This window comes from Gopherus flavomarginatus, chromosome 9 (assembly GCF_025201925.1).
Source record: "Gopherus flavomarginatus isolate rGopFla2 chromosome 9, rGopFla2.mat.asm, whole genome shotgun sequence".
Classification (NCBI taxonomy): Eukaryota; Metazoa; Chordata; order Testudines; family Testudinidae; genus Gopherus; species Gopherus flavomarginatus.
Genome location: NC_066625.1, coordinates 56,005,146 through 56,022,887, shown reverse-complemented (window position 1 = coordinate 56,022,887; position 17,742 = coordinate 56,005,146). Strand labels below are relative to the sequence as shown.

Below are 17,742 nucleotides of genomic sequence, written 5' to 3'. Positions count from 1 at the left end.
CTGAAACTGCATTTTTTGGTGAATAAACTGTTCACCAAAAAATTTGCCTAGCTCTACCACACACATCATCAGCACTTAATAAATAATAATGACACCTTGATCTATACAGTCCCTGCTGGACCCCAGTTGAGGAATTGGTTCAGAACTATTCAGTATTATAGTTTCTGTTCTCTTTTCACTTCCCTCCACATCCCACTAGAAAAACACCTAATCTGGGGATGTAATAACTAGAAGTTTGAAATCTGTATGAACACTAGCTAGTCTGTTGCCACATCGTTTATATACTCATACCCAATCTCCCAAGGCACAGGCATGTCTTTACTACACACAATTAAGTAATAAGTGAGGGTGCAGTTACATACCATCATTCTGTCTAGCAGAAAAAGCAGCCCTTGGACCACAAAAGATGACCTTCAGCAAATGTTGCAAATAGTATTCAGCATAGTGTTGTCTCCCACTTTCCTTCTCTGCTCACAGACTTAGGATTTCTCCATGCTCCTATTTTGTGCACAGGTAGGACAGTAAAACTTACTGTAGTCCTAATATTGAAACTATCAGTAGACAGCACTTCAGAGGTCAAGATTTTCTATGTTTTGCTTTGCTGCTCACCTGCCAACAGTGTGCTGTTAAGAGAGTTAGGGGCAACATCCAACATACATATTTATTACCCCTAATGTACACATGATTGACAACATTGTGCATTTGAGGTGGTGGGATGTGAATTATCCCCCAGGTCATGGTTCCTGCAGCAGTCCTGATGGCTCCTGTGCCCATAATCTGGGAGAAAACAATCAACACCCTATACAGTTGTGGATTTACGAACCTTGCCCTTGCAGAGCTTGGCTTTGCAGCATGCAAAGGGTAGAAACCTGAATGACTGAAGTCATTCCCACAATGATGGAGATCTGCATGAGTTCCACTGTAATCTGGAACCCGGAAGAGTGCAAGGGAGCAGACGTTTGTTTTTTTAAAAGCACACACAAACACCCTTCCCTTTTCCTCTCTCTCTTCCCCCAGAAAATGAAAAATAAACCACCTCATCCTTGCTAGTCATAAGCAATTTGACAATTTGCACAAATTCTATACCATTGTGTCTGTCTGTTTTCACCCATGATAAAAAACTGTCTGAAAAATAGTCTGCTTGGCAAAGATATGGCTCATTTAAAGTATTGTGTAGCTCCTGTCTTTATTTCTGAGGCAGAATATGTCATCTCTGCACCTTCTGCAATCCCTAACAGACAGAAACAAGGAACTGTGAGACCCACTGCAAGGTTCTCCCTTTTCTTTTCTTAGCTCTTTTCCCTGTTCTCTCACTGGATATCTTGGCATTGATGGTCAAATACAGAGCTGTGAAACTTACTATAACTATCATCTACTTTATCTGCCATCTTGTCTTACTGGAGAGGCTTGTTCTGAAGTATGGTAATTTGGAGAGGTGGATGAATTCATGAGAATAGCTATGAAAGTACTGAAGTCTTGCGTAATGTGCAGTTTCATTAAGGTAAAAAATGTTAGGTGGCAGGTTATATGAAATATCTGAACCATTGAGATCTACATGTGTTAAACGCTCACTTCCCTTGTACCTCTCAGATGCCTTGTGGCTTTCTAGGAATAGGAGTCCCTGTCATCTCCAGTTCAGTGCTTGATTTGCCCAATAGCTTCTTTAGAGAAAGGGGCTTGCTGGAATCATCTCCATCCTTCTTTTCATTTTCTTGATAGACCTGTCACTTCTTTTATTAACAGTTGAGAATTAGCAGTATTTAACTGTGTCACTTTCTATCTGCAGAAAGAAGCAGACACGAAGGAGCGGTCTGTTTTTGATATCCCAATCTTCACAGAAGAGTTCCTGAATCACAGCAAAGGTTAATTAAACTCGTGCAGTGTTTTCGCCAGCCCTGCCACAGAAAGTACTTTACACAAAGTGAAGTCAGATGGCTCAGTGCGTTAGTAAGGTTACAGTATTTCTTAGGAGTATAATGGATGAGCAGATAGGTACTCCAGGCCTACCCTCTTCCAATAGGATTCTCTGTGGAGAATGTACAGCAGCACCAATCTGTAGGCAAACTCATATAGATGCTATTTTCCCAGTCTTTCCAACTGCATTGCTCTGTTAGAATGAGGAAATATTTGAAATAGTTGAGCAGATAATGTGCGCTAGTTAGCAGAAGTTAGACAAGAGAAAGTCTCTTTGGGCCAACTAGTCCATGACCCCAGCCAATATTGTTCGACAATATGTTCTCCATTGTTGTAGGGTTTGATTTCATATTCATAGATTCATATGTCTCAAGTGATGGGGTTTCTGCCAGTTCCCTTGGGAGATTATTCCGTACTCTAATAAATTTCAACTTCAGGCACCTAAAATGTACACGCTGCTAATACTTGTAGTCAGTTGCTTGTCTCTAGCCCCCTTGTCACTGTATTGCTGATCTATAGTGTGCTGAAAGTATTCATAGTAGTTCTTTCAATCTTCCTTCCTCAATCAATCCCTCTAGTCATTTTTGTTCCTCTGCTCTAAACTCACTCTAATTTGTCAGTATCTCTGGTATTAAATTGAATTCAGAATTAACTTCAGAATTCTAGGCATTATCAATTTGCTGTTCTGTGATGTGATGCTTCTTCATATGTAGCCCAAAATAGTACTGTTTTTTTAATCATCCTCAGTTGAGTGGCAATCCCTGAACATTCTGCTTCACCACCACAGGACTGCTTTCTACAGTTATTTCATACCTTTTCGGGGTGTGTTCACAGCACGGGAAGCAGAGCTGCGCCAGCTGCGTAAATCCAACATGGAGTTTGAGGAGAGGAACGCTGCCCTGCAGAAGCACGTGGAGAGTATGCGCACTGCTGTGGAGAAGTTGGAGGTGGATGTGATCCAGGAGCGCAGCCGGAACACAGTGCTGCAGCAGCATCTAGAGACCTTACGGCAAGCACTCACCAGCAGCTTTGCCGGAGTCCCACTACCAGGTAATCCCCATTTCTTTGTGGGGCTTCTCTACCACTGCTTAAGTCCAACTTCTGTTAGTTGTATGTCACTGGTTCCTGTGAATTTACTTTCCGTGGCCTGGTTTACTAATTCTAGGCTGCAGGTCTGTTTTTAAAGCTTTCCTGTGCTGCAAGTTGGAGCCTGACAATGGATGCAGGATGAGGGCTAGAGTTAAAGGTGCTGTCTCCCAGTTTTGTAACTTTTTAATACAATTGCTCTCTGTATTGGGGATTTTCTCTTCTCTTTTTTGTGGGGAGAGGCTTTTAGTCCCAGAGGGTCTTTTACAGGTGCAGACAAAGGGAACAATACTGCTGTGTACCCTTGCCATATGATCCCTTTGGCCCTGATCCTCACAGTTATTTTGGCTCCTAAATTCCACTGAAATCAATGGAAGTTAGGCACCTAAATACCTTTGAGGATCTGGGCTTTTGTGCTAAAGATTTATGCTTTATTTCAGTTACATTTATTTTGGGTCTAACTATGTGCAATATGTTTTCGCCTTGACGCAAACCCTCCTTAGAATGGTAATGTTTGATACTGCTGTAGTTATCTAAATACTCTTGTGTTTTCTTTTCTTGCACTATATTTACTGTAGGCAGTGGGGAGACCCCCACAATGGACACCATTGACTCGTACATGAACAGACTGCACGGTATTATTCTGGCTAACCCACAGGAGAATGAGAATCTCATAGCCACAGTCCGAGAGGTTGTAAACCGGCTTGATCGCTAATGACTTGGGTAAGCACCCCCTTGCTCAGACTGATTTGCTTATCAGCATCTATACCACATCCACTGCATCAAGCCTGGAAATAAATGAGGGGAAATTTTCAAAGGCACAGAGACCAGTCAGATGCTCAACCATTTTCAGTGGAAGTTGGGTGTTCTTACTCCCATTTATGGCTTTGAAAATCTCCTGTCTGATTTCTAAGGGAGACTTAAGTGCTTGGTATGTCGCAGGATTGTTCAACATCTTGGTTGATGTATCAGATGAATAATAAGACTGCCAAAGTCTGGAGTAGAACAGAGAAGGAGGAACATTCCTTTGCATGCATGACGTACTGACGAGAAGATTTCTCTGTCGAGCATGATGAATCTGAAGAATTCTGCAGTGAGCGTTTCCTAGTTTGGGTAGTCATTGAGAAATTCTGTTATCACCAAAGGGCTGTTCACCAGCTAATCCCAATTCCTAAAGTTAAAACAGCTTCCCGTTTTGCTGTGGACACTTAGCAAGTCTGTAGCACACAGAAATTGTCAAATTGGTTATGTGTTGTGTTCTTTTGGACCTGCAGGTATACAGATAAATTAAGCAAGATATAACTGGGTCAGGCCACACATAGCATTTGCTGAGGTTTAATGATCCGATACATCTTTATGATATGCTTATAGTATTTCAGAGATCATGATTCTGCAAATTTTGCTTTGCTGCTTACCGTCTAGAAAAGCCTTAATAAAAGACTTGATGAATAGCAAGCAAACAAAACAACCCAACTTTTGCACTATAAGACACCTCCCCATGCTGTATACATATTAGCGTACTTTGTGGGGCAACAACAGGATTATAATGTTGCAATTTTGATCTGAATATCCTGGGCTTGAATCTTTTACCTGCTTTTGTTGCTGTAAGCACACTGGCCTGGATTTTTTTGGAATGTGTACCATACATTCCAGCGTATTCTGCACTATAAATGGCATGCATAAATACAGCTAAAATTCGGACTTAATGTGTTATGAGATGGGGTCCATCTGCAAATATAAAGGCAGGAGTCTTCATCCTTCCTGGTCATGACCTTTTGTGATATTGCACAGTGCAATTAATTATATGTTCCACATTACAGAGTGGCTTAAGCTAAAAGATCATTGTCCTTCCAGTGGGTAGCCAGATGGAACGGACTGTAGTTCTAAGAGATGACTGAGCTCCCAGCAGAATAAAGAAGTGGCATTACTGCTGCTATTTATGAAAGGGAACAGCTTGTGGATCTAGGTCTGGGATTTTCAGTTGCTCATCTGCCTTCTAATTTTCACACAGTGTTTTCAATTAGCATTCTTGTTGGCTCAACAAAAAAAGGAGAATTGAGGATTGGAGGGGGATGGGAGAACTTGAGACAAAACGGAATAACTGGCAAAGTGGTCTCCCATCAGTCAGGTGTTAGAAGGGCACCCCTGTCCTTGAGACAGATGTTTTCTCTTTAAAACACCATAACCTATCTCAAGGTTACTCAAATCTAGGCAGTTTCTGCTGTATGGTTTGGGTCCCAGTTGTCATGGGAAGCCTCAGAGGATTCTTATTTTCTAGGAATCACTGACATTTTCTGTGGTTTCAAGATGTAAATATTTTGTTCTTGGAAAAACTGGATTCAGCTTTGAGCAGTTTGGAAAAAATGTTTTTGCTCCAGAATTCCTCCTTCCCAATTATGGTTAAAAAAAAAACCCATTCCTAGAAAAACAGTAGATAAGGCAATTAAAAAAATGTAATTAATAGTGGCCTGGCTTCATTATACAAACATATACAGACAACTGGGCCTGATGTTCCAAACTCTTACGGTGCAATTAATTATCCTGACATGCACTTGGCATTGTCACATCCAGTGACAGGAGCTTGTGAAGGAAGTCGGGGGTGCGGATGGGTGTTTGTGTAAGTGGGCTCACACTTAAGAGAAGATAGGACTTGTAAACAAAAGCAAGAACCTTAAAATAGAAGAAGGTGAGAGAACTTAGTAAGAGTCTACCATTGGTAGATTGTCAGCACCATCTTCCCTTTGTTAGTCTGATATACAGTATAAGTATTTTCTCAAAAGAATGTGTATCAGCCAAATAGTTGGCTTGGTGCTCAGAAGCACATTTAAAAATAAAAATGATGATCAGAAACCTATTTGCTTTTACAATTACATTGTTCTTCAAAAATACTGTACTCACAGAGCTAAGCTGATTTCTAATAGCTAAAGTACCTGACAAATGCTATATTACACAGCACTGAAGAACACAAACACCAAACAGAATATTAAAATATAGAGGTACACTTTTATGTACATAGAAATATCGTTATAATGCCCCCTACCACCCAGTTACCTCCGTTAGCACCCATCTCCTTGCAGCTTTAGATGGACAGGCCTGGGTTCTTCTGGATCCTGCCTTCCACTCAGTAGGGTGTAATTTATTTATTTTCTTCCCATATGAATTTATTTGGAGGTGCCCCGACCCCACCTTGCCCCCACTCCTTCCTGGCAGGATCATCAAGGCAGCTTGGGAAGAAAATTCTAACCACAGGGTAACCTCCACTTATTTGCCAGATAGTTGGAGGCTCCCAAGAAACACACACACACTGTATTCAACACAGTAATTATATTAAACAGGAGATAAGTATAACATAACAGGGTAGAACACCATTCTCAGGGACACTGGTGCCCAGACTGATAATACCAATGAATTCCCTCAGTCACGTAAGCTGATATAGCAAACGTAAAAATTAGCATTCCATTTGTATGCATACTTTGTAGGGGCCCTTGGTGAATTGTGACCATAATATCTTCTGTGCAACAGTTAGCAACTTGGCTAACTGGGTTCAGTACAGCCCCAAAGACTCCCAAGAGGGATAAGTTGGCATGTCCCTTCACAGGTTTAATAGGCAGCAGGTAATAAAATCCCCAACTCTTACCCACTGGCTTGAGGACACAGCTCAGGGAGTAGGAGGGTCTCCTAAATAATCTCTCTGACTAGCTAACTAAAGGCTGGTGCCCTCACAACTCTGCAAATGATCCTCAGGTTCAGAGATGGCTCTGGACTCCTCAGTTACTACAGAAGGGCTGATGATTGCTGCTATCAAGTGTCCTCTTCATGCAGGAATCAGACTGCTTCTGGACCCAGGATTTCCCCTTACTGCAAAGGGGTACAGGGCTCAAGGTGCAGGTTACAAAACTATACTAAAAATCTAAACTTTTTAGTCTCCTACCCTAGTGCTCAGATGCATTCTCAGCTGGTGCCAGCCCTGGACTAGCAAACAGAGCAGTGGTGGTGCCATGTGGTGACTGATTTTTCCCTAGGGAGCTAAAGAGCTAACTCAATCTGGCTGGGAGGAATTTTCCCAACAAAACTCTACAAACTGGGAGTCACCTTGGAGAGGGAAAGGCCCAAGCTGAGGGATGTTGCTTCCAGGCCCCCAGAGGCCAAGTCTTGGAGGAACCCTGCATGCATGCCTGGGACTCACCAGCTCCCCACACAGCCAGTCCTGCCCTTCCCTACTCCAAAATGGCTTTTCTTACCTCCAGGGTTTCCAAGGGATAGCAGCTCACTCTCTGTTGGTAAGGCTAACTCAGCTTCCTGGGCTTTAACTTGTCAATCATTTCACTCTGCCTGCTCCTCCAAGCAGAATGCATGCTATCTTCCCCCAAGCCAACTGGGCCCCTGGTATTCTACATAGTTAAGGCCTTAGTCAATTTTACGGTCATAGGATTTTCATTATTTCAGATTATTTAAATCTCAAATTCAGTGTTGTAATTGTAGGGCTCCTGACCCAAAAGGGGGTTGTGGAGGGGTCACAAGGCTATTGTAGGACAGTTGCGGTATTGCCACCCTTACTTCTGGGCTCCTGCTGGCGGCGATGCTGCATTCAGAGCTGGGCAGCCAGAGAATGGCAGCTGCTGGCTGGGAGCCCAGCTCTGAAGGCAGCACCGCTGCCAGCAGCAGCGCAGAAGTAAGGATGGCATAGTATGGTATTGCCACCCTTACTTCTGCGCTGCTGCCTTCAGAGCTGGGCCCTCGGCCAGCAACCACTGCTCTCCAGCCACCCAGCACTGAAGGCAGTGCAGAAGTAAGGATGGCAATACCACGGCCAGCCTCTACAATACTCTTCTGACACCCCACCACCCCCATTTTCCCCTTTTGGGTTGAGGCCCCCAGTTTGAGAAACTCTGGTCTTCCCCATGAAATCTCTACAGTATAGGATAAAAGTACACACAAGATCAGATTTCATCGGCCGTGACACTTTTTTCATGACCATGAATTTGTGGGGCCCTATACATAGTGGCTCTCCTCTCTCCCTCTTGGTTACCTAGCTGAATCTGAGTCTGCCTTGGCTCCCCTTTCCTCCAAGGGACAGTATGCCGCTCCCTGAGTTACAGGCACATTGAACCCCAGGAGCCTAGGAAGTTACATTGCATGATTATTATTTATTACAGTAGTGCTTAGGGACCAACCAAGAATGGGGCCCCTTAGTGTGGGCATTGTACAGAGACAGAACAGTAGACAGTCCATGCCCCAAAGATACATACTTATATGGGGGAAATAGTTTATTTGAAAGTGTTTGGGCTGAAACACGGATTCAAAGGTGATCTTCAGAGGTAATTCTGAGCTGACTCCCTGGTAACTCTTATAAAGGATCCTATTCTGGTTTCTCAACGGAAAGCTGTCCAAGCAACTTGATAAGCTTCTTTCTCTGTAGGCTTTCCAGCTATCTAGTGTACTTCAATATAGTCTCTTCAAATTAACCCTCCAAAAATCTCTTCACAAAGTCCTGTTTATTTTGGCAGACTGGTCTAAACTTCTAACATTTATGTTTCTGTTTCTTCTGCAGGTCTCCTGGCCCAGGGGTGTCTTACAAAAGTGATTCAGCCAGCGAGGAATGAAAAGCCATGGTGGAAACAGACTGAACGTTGGAGGCAGGACTTCAGGATCTGTCCTGGTCCCTGCCTAAGCAAACTGTTTAATGGGGCAAACTGTTTAATGAATTAAAAGCTCCTATGAAGCCACAGGCACCAGCCACTAAACATTTGAACTATCCTCCATGTAAAGCTTTCAGAGCATGTGACTACCATACAATCATCAGTTTTCCATCATTTCAGCTGGGTGGGGGGATACCCACACACTCTGTGGACTGGACAACAATGGCGGTGAATCTGCTTCCAGTCTGTGTAGTGGAGGCAGCCTTCGTGTTGTGGTAATAGAGCTTTGAAATGTTATGTTGCTTTGTATCTCTTCATCCTTTCTGTGGGGTTTCCTTCTCCCTTTCCAGTTCTCCTTTTGTCCTTTTCTTGTTAGTTGATGTTTGCTGCACTGTATAGCAACACCTGTATTCTTTGCTGTGATAGACACAGCCTTCCTTACTACCCCGCCTATCGTGTCTTCAGTGCAAGCTTCTCTTTTTTGATCTAGGCTGCATCTCGTACAATGAGGTTCCTTCCTGCTGGTATTGGCTGTGGCTGGCACTTCATGATGAGTGGCCCCGAAGGAAGGGCTCTCTCTTCCCCCCTCCCAACTACTCTTTCCAAGCATCTCTGCTGCACATATACGGTGTCCTGCTTCTCAGCAAGATTCCACTGTTCCTATCTATTGAAAATGTCTGGTGCAGCATTTTACTGCTGAAAAGGTCAGCAGTAATCAAGAGAGAAAGTGAAAGGCTGGCTTCTCTCAGCCAGCAGGAAAAGTACAAAACTTTATTTTAGACTAAAATAAAACACGTTGCTTTTCTGTCCCCTGATATGTTGCTTTGTCTAATATGATGTGAGCTGCAGCCTGCTTGAGCGAATTAATTATGTTCCAAGTCGTCTCTCCACCACAAAGGGAAACAGGCAGGGGAATTACATTTCCCTCTGCCCATCTGCTGTTGTAGTGCTAAGGAACCATTTTTATAAAAGGGGCCTGCAATGAAGTGCAACCGCAGAGAGCAACTTTAGCAGAGGTGAGCAAATTGTGGCGCATAGAATTCCGCAGTGCAGCCCATGGCTACCCTCACCTTTAATATAAAAGTGCATCTTCTGGAGACTACTGCTTCCTGCATGGGATGTTCCAGCTTGATCTGAGTGACCTTTCACTCATGGCGAGTGTGTTTTTGTGTGCTGAGATCTGTAGTTTCTCTGAATTGCACCTCACCTGCTTGTCAAAGATGAAGACGTCTACTGTCTGCACCGTCTTATGGAAATTATTTGCAGCCCTTGGGCTCCTGTCAAATTATTAGTTCAGGCTTCAGTTGAGAACTTCTTGAATACCCTTGGGCTTTATTATGATGGTCCAGACATGCTCTCCGTTCTACCTGCCATCTTCCTACTCCTCCTCCAGAAAATCTTGGGACTTTTCCTATCATGAACTGGGAATGCTTTTATTACCTTACTATGCTGATGCAAGCAAGAACAGTTTCATGGATCTGCAGTGTAAGCATCTGCCCAATTTTATATTTGAAGATTAAAAAGTAGTTCCCTCTTTTCCACTCTTTAGTGCATGCTGCACAGATTTCACATTTGCTTGAAGCCACCTCCAAGTCAAAGCCATCTGTACAGGGTCTCACTCACTCCTTGCCTTGCAGCTGCTACCTACACTGCAGCCAAACAGCAAGGGTTTGCTTGTAAGCTCAAGTCTTCCTTCAGGGAGGGACGCGTTTTTGTATTTTCTCTCATCATTTTTCAAGACTTCACCCACAAGAGCTGCAACTTGGGGCATTGACTTTCTTTTTCCTTAACAAAGGCAAGACCTAAGTTCCCTGTAAGCTGTGCAGCCTCACAGCATTCTATTTAGCGCTGCGCAGGTGCTCGGGGTACCCTCCCGAGGACCTGTCGCAGCCAGGACGGCCCGGGCCCAGGGACAGCCGAATCAGGCCTGGGCACAGCCGGGGCGTCGCAGGTTGGCCCGGACCCTGGGGTGGCCCTCCCCAGGCCCAGACCTGCTGGGGCTGGGGGAGGGGCACCTATCCTGCAGCCCCAGCTCCAGAGCTGCCACGGCAGGAAGAGGCGCCTTTCCCCGCCCCAGCCCAGGTGCCGCTGCAGGGAGGGAGAACTAAGGGGAGTCCTCTCTCCCAACTGTAGCCAAGGAGCACCCTCTTGCACCCCAAACCTATCATCCTCAGCCCCACCCCAGAGCCTGCACCCCTAGCTAGAGCCCACACACCCTGCACCCAATCCTCTGTCCCAGCCCTGAGCTCCTCATCCCCGGCCCCACCCGAGAACCTGCACCCCCAGCCGGATCCCTCACCCCTTGCACCCAACCCTCTGCCCCAGCCCTAAGCCCCCTCCCATGCTCCGAACCCCTCGGTCTAACCCCCACCACATGAATTTTGATATGTGCACCAATATGAAAGTGATTCATTCTGCACATTGATGGGAAAAATTAGAGGGAACACTGGGCGAGACCAGCAGATGTTAGCATGAACTAGTTCTGAATTCTGTAGTGAACAAGTTGTGGGAGAACATCCTGTAGATAAATAGCATCTCAGGAAAAAGCACCTCTGTCTCACATCATTTAGTAATTGTGGCAATTGACTGCTGTATTGAAGTGGGAGTAGCCTAAGTGCAGTCCACACCCAAAACCTGGGCCCAAAGAGTTCTAACAAATCAGTCAGTGGTAATGCTTGTCTTTAATACAGAGATACACCCCATGGAGACTCAAGGCCTCAGCATTGTGATGCAAGGGCTTGATCCACTTTGTGTCCATAAGCTGCCCTGTCTTACACAATCAGATGTAGCTGTCAGCTCCTGGCACATTGCCAACGTATCTCTGTGTTGGGCAAAGCATGCATGTTCTTGGATGGGAGAGTTAAGCAGGTACTTACTGTTAGCTGCATGCTGACTGACCAATCTTTCCCTTTTTCCCCAACACAGAGGAAGAGAGATGTGATGACACGGCCCATTTTGAAGCAGCTGGGATGGGGGGGTATGGTTTGAGTTCTTGCTCTCCAACAATATTACAGATGATGTTTTGTCTCATTAAGAAACTTCATATCTGCACTGATTTATCCAATGAAAAGTGAATTTTGCCTTTTCAGTGTTTTTCATGAGTGTCACTGCAGTTTACATTTTTCAATGTGTTGGCTGACAAAAAAAATTAAGTGGGTGGTGAGGGGAGGAGCAGGGTCAGACATTTTCTTTGCTCTGAGAAATGTTAACAAAAACATATTAAAATGGAGTCCATTGGCTGGATTAATGTGTTTGGAATTGTTGAAATGCCAAGTTTTCTGTACAAGTGTTTTTGCAATTAAATTTTTAGACTTTCTTTGTTTAAGAAGATGATATGCTTGCTTAACATTTGCTTCATTAAAACTGTTCAGCACTGAATTCATTCTGAATCAATTTTAACTGCATGTTAATGAGAGAAATCCTACCACCATTGCCTTCTTGTCTGAGAGACTTTGTCAACTCCACATTGGTCACGAAAACTCTTAAGCAATCTATATTGGCAACACGTTCATTTCCCCAGGGGCTCATTTGAATGGTGGGTTCACAGTTTGAGGAGTCTGTATTGTAGAACGTCGTGCTGGGTTGTAATTTGGTTTTATGTGAAGGTGATACTTGGAGCAGAGTAGGGGAGAATGCTCAGTCTTTATCCTGTCTGTCAGTTAATCAGAACTAATGGAAGCTCCCGATCCTCTGCAGCCCAAGTGTATTAGCTCTATATGGAGGGGCCCTGGCGCTGAAGGGAGAGAGGGGTGAATGGCTGCCCTCTTTCAAGTGTAGCTTCCCTGAAGAAAGTAAGAACTGTTGAAAACCCCATGAAGACCATTAATATTTAATAGTCATACAACATCATTAATAGGGCAAGCCATAGGCAAAGAATGGCCCGTCATCCCGCTGTTACCCAACTGAGTCAACTGAGCAGGTCCTTTCTTTGCTTCTCATCCACCCTCATTTTTCTCCCTTCTTTGGGTTTCTCCCACCAATTTTTTCTCTGTCTCTTTTCTTGGTCATCTACCATCTTGTCTTACCCCCAGACCTCTTCAGCTCCTTTTCCTTCCCCTTCCAGAATCTTCTATTTGTCTTCCATTTCTGCTCACTGGAAAGCCATCTTTTATCCTCTGTGGCAGAGCTCCAACCTTGACTCCATGGATGCTGCATTTCCTGGCAGATTTTGCTAGCTTCAGAGGCTCACTGTGACCCTCCATGTAGCCCTTCTCTCTCTAGAGGCAAGGGTCACAGCTTACTGAGCCATTTTCATCATAAGCCAACACGGGAGGTGAGGAGAAGCTATCCTCCCTTGCACAGTCTCTGTTGTCTCCCAGTATCAGTGATTAATCAGGGAGGGGAGGGGGGAGCCCAGGCCCACTCTCTAATCAGGGATCCAGCCCAGGGACCCTAAAATTAGCAGCTATGGTAGCTAACTTTGGAAATAGGACATGTACAATTCCCTGGGCCACTTCCCCACAGCAGCCCTCCACTCAATGTCTCCTTCACCGTTACCTCAGGGCCTCCTTCCTTGCGCCTGATATGGGTTCATACTACTTCGTTCCTCCAAAAGCACAGCTCCCTCCTATAGCACCTGGCACCCATGCCTCACTGACTAACTGGGAGGTTTTTAACTAGTTCCCGCCAGCCCTTGATTGGCTTCAGGTGTCCCGGTCAATCTAATGATCTCCACTGCTTTCTAGAAGGATCTTAATTGGCCCCAGGTGTCTTGATTAACCTGGAGTAACTGCCATTTGGTTACCATGGTACCAGTGATTTGTTTAGCCTGGGGCTAACATACCTGTTCCTCACTACTTTCCTATAGCCATCTGGCCTTGCCCCATCACACCTCATGCAGCCCATACCTTGGGAATAGACTCTCATGTGAAGGAGTCTTCTGGCTGGATGAATTTCTCCTGCAGTGGAACTCCTTCCAAAACCATGGGGCTTTAGTCAACCATCCATTTAACTTATTTCTGTGGTCACACCTGATTATCATGATTGTCCAGTTTGATTACTAGTTCTGTTTATACACAATTAAGTCATTGGTTCCGGTACTCTTTCAGATATCAGGATATATGCTCATTTGGCTTTGTGTCACACCTTAAATATTTGGCATCACCAACGTTTTCCTGTCTAAACACTGGCGAGAACAGGACTGGTGCACACCTGCAAAAGTAACAAACAGCCACAAGAAATGCATCACCAAAGGCAGGGGTCTATTTCCCTTTCAGCCAGTGCTGCTATCCCTGTGTCTGACATCAGGCAGCAGATGGTGGCCAATCGTGCTTTCTTTAAAACAAACCATGATGCGTTGTAATATTTCCACTGGTTGTTTCTTCCTTTTCTTAATCCCTCTTTGCTGTGCAGCTGCTGGATTGGATCAGTGATTAATAATCCTTTAGAGTAGATAGGGGAGCTTGGGTTCTTTTCAGAGAAAAAGCTCACAGCTCCTTCCTGTTCCGCAGTCAATTTCCTGTCAATAATGTAGATGAGATTTCAAGTGAGGTATTTTTTATACTTCGCATGAGTTCAGCTGTATTCTTTGGAGCCTGGAACACATACAGTCCAGTTAGAGTTAAAGGTTATCCTTCAACTCTTCTGTAATGATCTGCCACTGACCAGCGGATCATTTTGTCTCTTCCTTCCTCATTGCTGAAAGCATTGAATATTTTGTCTTTTTAATCTTTGGGATTTCCTAGTCAAATTCAGGAACTGCCTTCTTAGTTGCAAAAGCTGCAGATTTACTGGTTGCAAGTGGAGTTCACCACCTGGTGTATGTAGTCAGGTGTCTGCGTCCACTAATTAGTAAGAGAACTGATGTGCCTTGGCCAAGTCAGACCCTGAAACCAGTGTCCATGGACTAACACCTGGGCCTGGCCTCTCTTGGTTAATGTAAGCACTGATGAGGTATATGGCTGTGTAAAGATATGAAAACTGGACCCTGAGAGCTATTGGCAAGCGAAGGGCCAAAGCTTTTAAAATCTGGTGCTATCACTAACCTGTTTGATTGTTATAAACTGGTGTGTGGAGACTAGCACTCCCTCCACGCAATTGCTGGAGAAAATAAAGTATCTGATTTGCTGCACCCAATCTGAGAGTGAGATCTCTGTTTTTCTCCAACAACAATGAGGGTGTATTTATGTATGTGTGCCAAAGAAGATGTTGGAAGTTTGAATATTTATAGACAAGTAATGACAAGCAGATGCAGCTAGGACTTTGCTAAAGCACTGTTTGTAAGGGAAATCAAGAAGAAAAGGTGACTGCAACACAGGAGAATGGGATGTTTATGCTAACATATGGCTTCCTGTCCTTAACTCCTCTGCACTACTCATAGGTGAAAAGAGGCTGAAAATGGTGTTGATGGCTGATTCTTCTGAACTGATCCTAATACAAGTTTGATCTCCATTTCAAGCCTGCACTGACCTGAATGGTCAAATAGTTTTTCTCCATCTCTAGCTTCTGGTTCACTCTGATGCAGGGCCAAACACAGCATGGATTTATCGTATCTGACTTTACCTGTAGCTAAAAGCAGTGAAGAATCCTATGGCACCTTATAGACTAACAGACGTTTTGGAGCATGAGCTTTCGTGGGTGAAAACCCACTTCCTCAGATGCATCTGACGAAGTGGGTTTTCACCCACGAAAGCTCATGCTCCAAAACGTCTGTTAGTCTATAAGGTGCCACAGGATTCTTTGCTGCTTTTACAGATCCAGACTAACACGGCTACCCCTCTGATACTTTACCTGTAGCTAGAAGACAGTGGTCCACCAACTTTATAACTTTAGGTGTGACATTCTCATTATTAGATTTTGCAGATTTTATATGAATCTGTTTCCTTGTAAGAAGGACTCAGTGATGCAAAAGATCTAGTTTTTAAAATGACTTTTAATAATGAGGCAATAAACTACTCTTTGAAGAAATTCCTGTTTCTTGCTATACAAGGAAAGGACACCCCTGTTTGTGCAGTGTTGTTTATAGGCAAAGCCCTTTCCTCTGGTTTTTATTTTGTTTAAAATTTCCCAGAGACTTTATCTGTGTTTATTATAAAAATTTTAAAATGGGTGAAAATTGGTGCAAAAAATTAACTTCTCCATTTTCTGGTCAAATATCGGGGTTAATATGGAGAGATAGGAGGACAGAAAAAAGGAACAAATAGAGAAAATAAGAGTAGTAAAACATTTCAGTGCTGTGGTTTACTTCATGAACTCTACATTGAGTACATAGATAGAGGCACGCACTTGTGTGTGTGTATCTTTCGCTACTTGCCTTATTTTAATATTTACACTTAGACTAATTTATTATTAACAAACACATCTATCTAATGTAATGGATTGGATTTTCTTAACAAAATCAGTATTTTTATGTACTGGAATGAAGAATTTTGAACTGGAGTGGTCTAAAATTCCGGTGAAAAGTCGGTACAAACTGAATCATAGCTTTTGTAATACCCAGGTATTTTTTTGGTAAAAACCAAAACCAAAGCACCTTTCTCATAGGGTAGGGAGAGAAGTAGCAGCACCTTCAAAGGGATGGCGAGACCCCTGAGATGGCACCAGGACATCCCCCACCCCAGTAATGGGGAGCAGAACTGCACCTCTCTAGCTGTCATTTCACTACTGCATACTGTAGATTCCATAACTAACACAGAACCCTGGTGTGATCCCTTTTGACATATTGTCCTCTCTGATCTCCTTTCGCCCATCTCCAGGTACCTCAGTTCCACTGCCTCACCATTACCAGGTGAGCACCAACCACTGCTTCCATCATCGCTGCTACATCATTGGACTCTTCACTAACCTTTGCACTGCATCTTGGATGGGGAAGTGTGAGGAGGGCAAAAGATGAGAGGCTTTGTGCACTGTAGTGTGCAGAGGGCGGCGCATGGGGTCATGCATAAGCGGTTAATTTAGCTGGGATTTTAGGCCTCAATCCTACAAGATTTAAGCACAAGATTGACTTTATATACACGTGAGTGGTTCCATCAAGATGAGTGGGCCTATTTGTGTTTATAAAGTCACTTGGATCCCCAAATACTCATAGGATAAGTGTCATATGGAGTTTGAAAATATCTTAGAAAATCTATGAGGCAGCAGTTTAAAAAAACAAAACACAACTAGCCATTATTTTTAAGCTAGAGAAACCCAGAAGCAGAGAGATGTAATGATTTTAAAAGAAATATAGAAACAGAGGCTTAATTAAGAGGCACAATTTAAAAAGAAAATGGGAATAGACACAGATTTTTAAATGAAGAACACTTCAGTATGATTTGAAACCCATCACGATGTGCATGCTGTCTATGTACAGGTGACCTTACTATTGATACCCCCATCCTTCCTTCACCCACTCCCTCATATTGTTACACCCAGACTTGTTGAGCCTTGTCTTACATTTATTCTGTATGTTGCAAGCTAATCTACATGGGCATGTCCCCATTGTCTTCCTGTGAGTGCAGGGTGTCCACCTTGCAAGATCAAGGCCTTACCTTCTAAGTTTTTGAGGTGAGGACTGTATCTTCCTATGTGTTTGTAGGATACCTAACAGTGAGATCCTGATGGGTGCTAGTACTCCAATACAAGTAATAAATTAGTCACCATCTAAACTGAGATTTGAAAGGTTCAGTAGGAAAAAAAAATTACACTACAAAATGAGGTGCCTGCCTGATTAGCAAAACTCGAACGGAGTCTTCAGACCACATACAAAGAAAAAATCTTCATCCTTTTGCAAACTGAGAAAATATTTTTCATTCAAAAAGATATTTATCTCTAGTCGTGGATAAATAGTCAATCTAGGACCTTCCACTACAAAATATTTACAGAAAGGGGAATGTTCAAGCGTTTAAAAAAATAAATACAAAAAGAGGTTTGAGATCCCCCAATGCTAACACAGCAGATGTTTTGATTTCACTGCCATCACTGCAAACCTTTAAACAATTTGCTGACAGTCAGCCTCCCTCTCACCTGTCCAGGGAAGACTTCAGTATTCTGGGCCTGATTCTTTATTGCCCTACCCTTTATGCAGCCATTTACACCTGTGCCAAGGGGGTGCAGAATGCTACCCAATGGTGTCAGGGGACAGCCAATTTGCTCTGGTGTAAATGACTGTACAGTGACGTAGGGT

General features: G+C 43.7%; 1 protein-coding gene across 3 annotated transcripts in view; it reads left to right on the top strand.

The window, feature by feature from the left end:
- HMG20A (high mobility group 20A) overlaps window positions 1-12,017 on the top strand; it is an 84,118-nt gene extending 72,101 nt beyond the window's left edge. For all 3 annotated transcript variants that reach the window (XM_050967059.1, XM_050967060.1, XM_050967058.1), the window contains exons 8-11: window positions 1,787-1,862; window positions 2,749-2,964; window positions 3,579-3,723; window positions 8,552-12,017. In XM_050967059.1, coding sequence (XP_050823016.1) covers window positions 1,787-1,862; window positions 2,749-2,964; window positions 3,579-3,715 — 429 coding nt within the window. In that variant the 3' untranslated portion in view covers window positions 3,716-3,723; window positions 8,552-12,017. The remainder of the gene's footprint in view (window positions 1-1,786; window positions 1,863-2,748; window positions 2,965-3,578; window positions 3,724-8,551) is intronic.
- The last annotated feature ends 5,725 nt before the right edge of the window (window positions 12,018-17,742 follow it).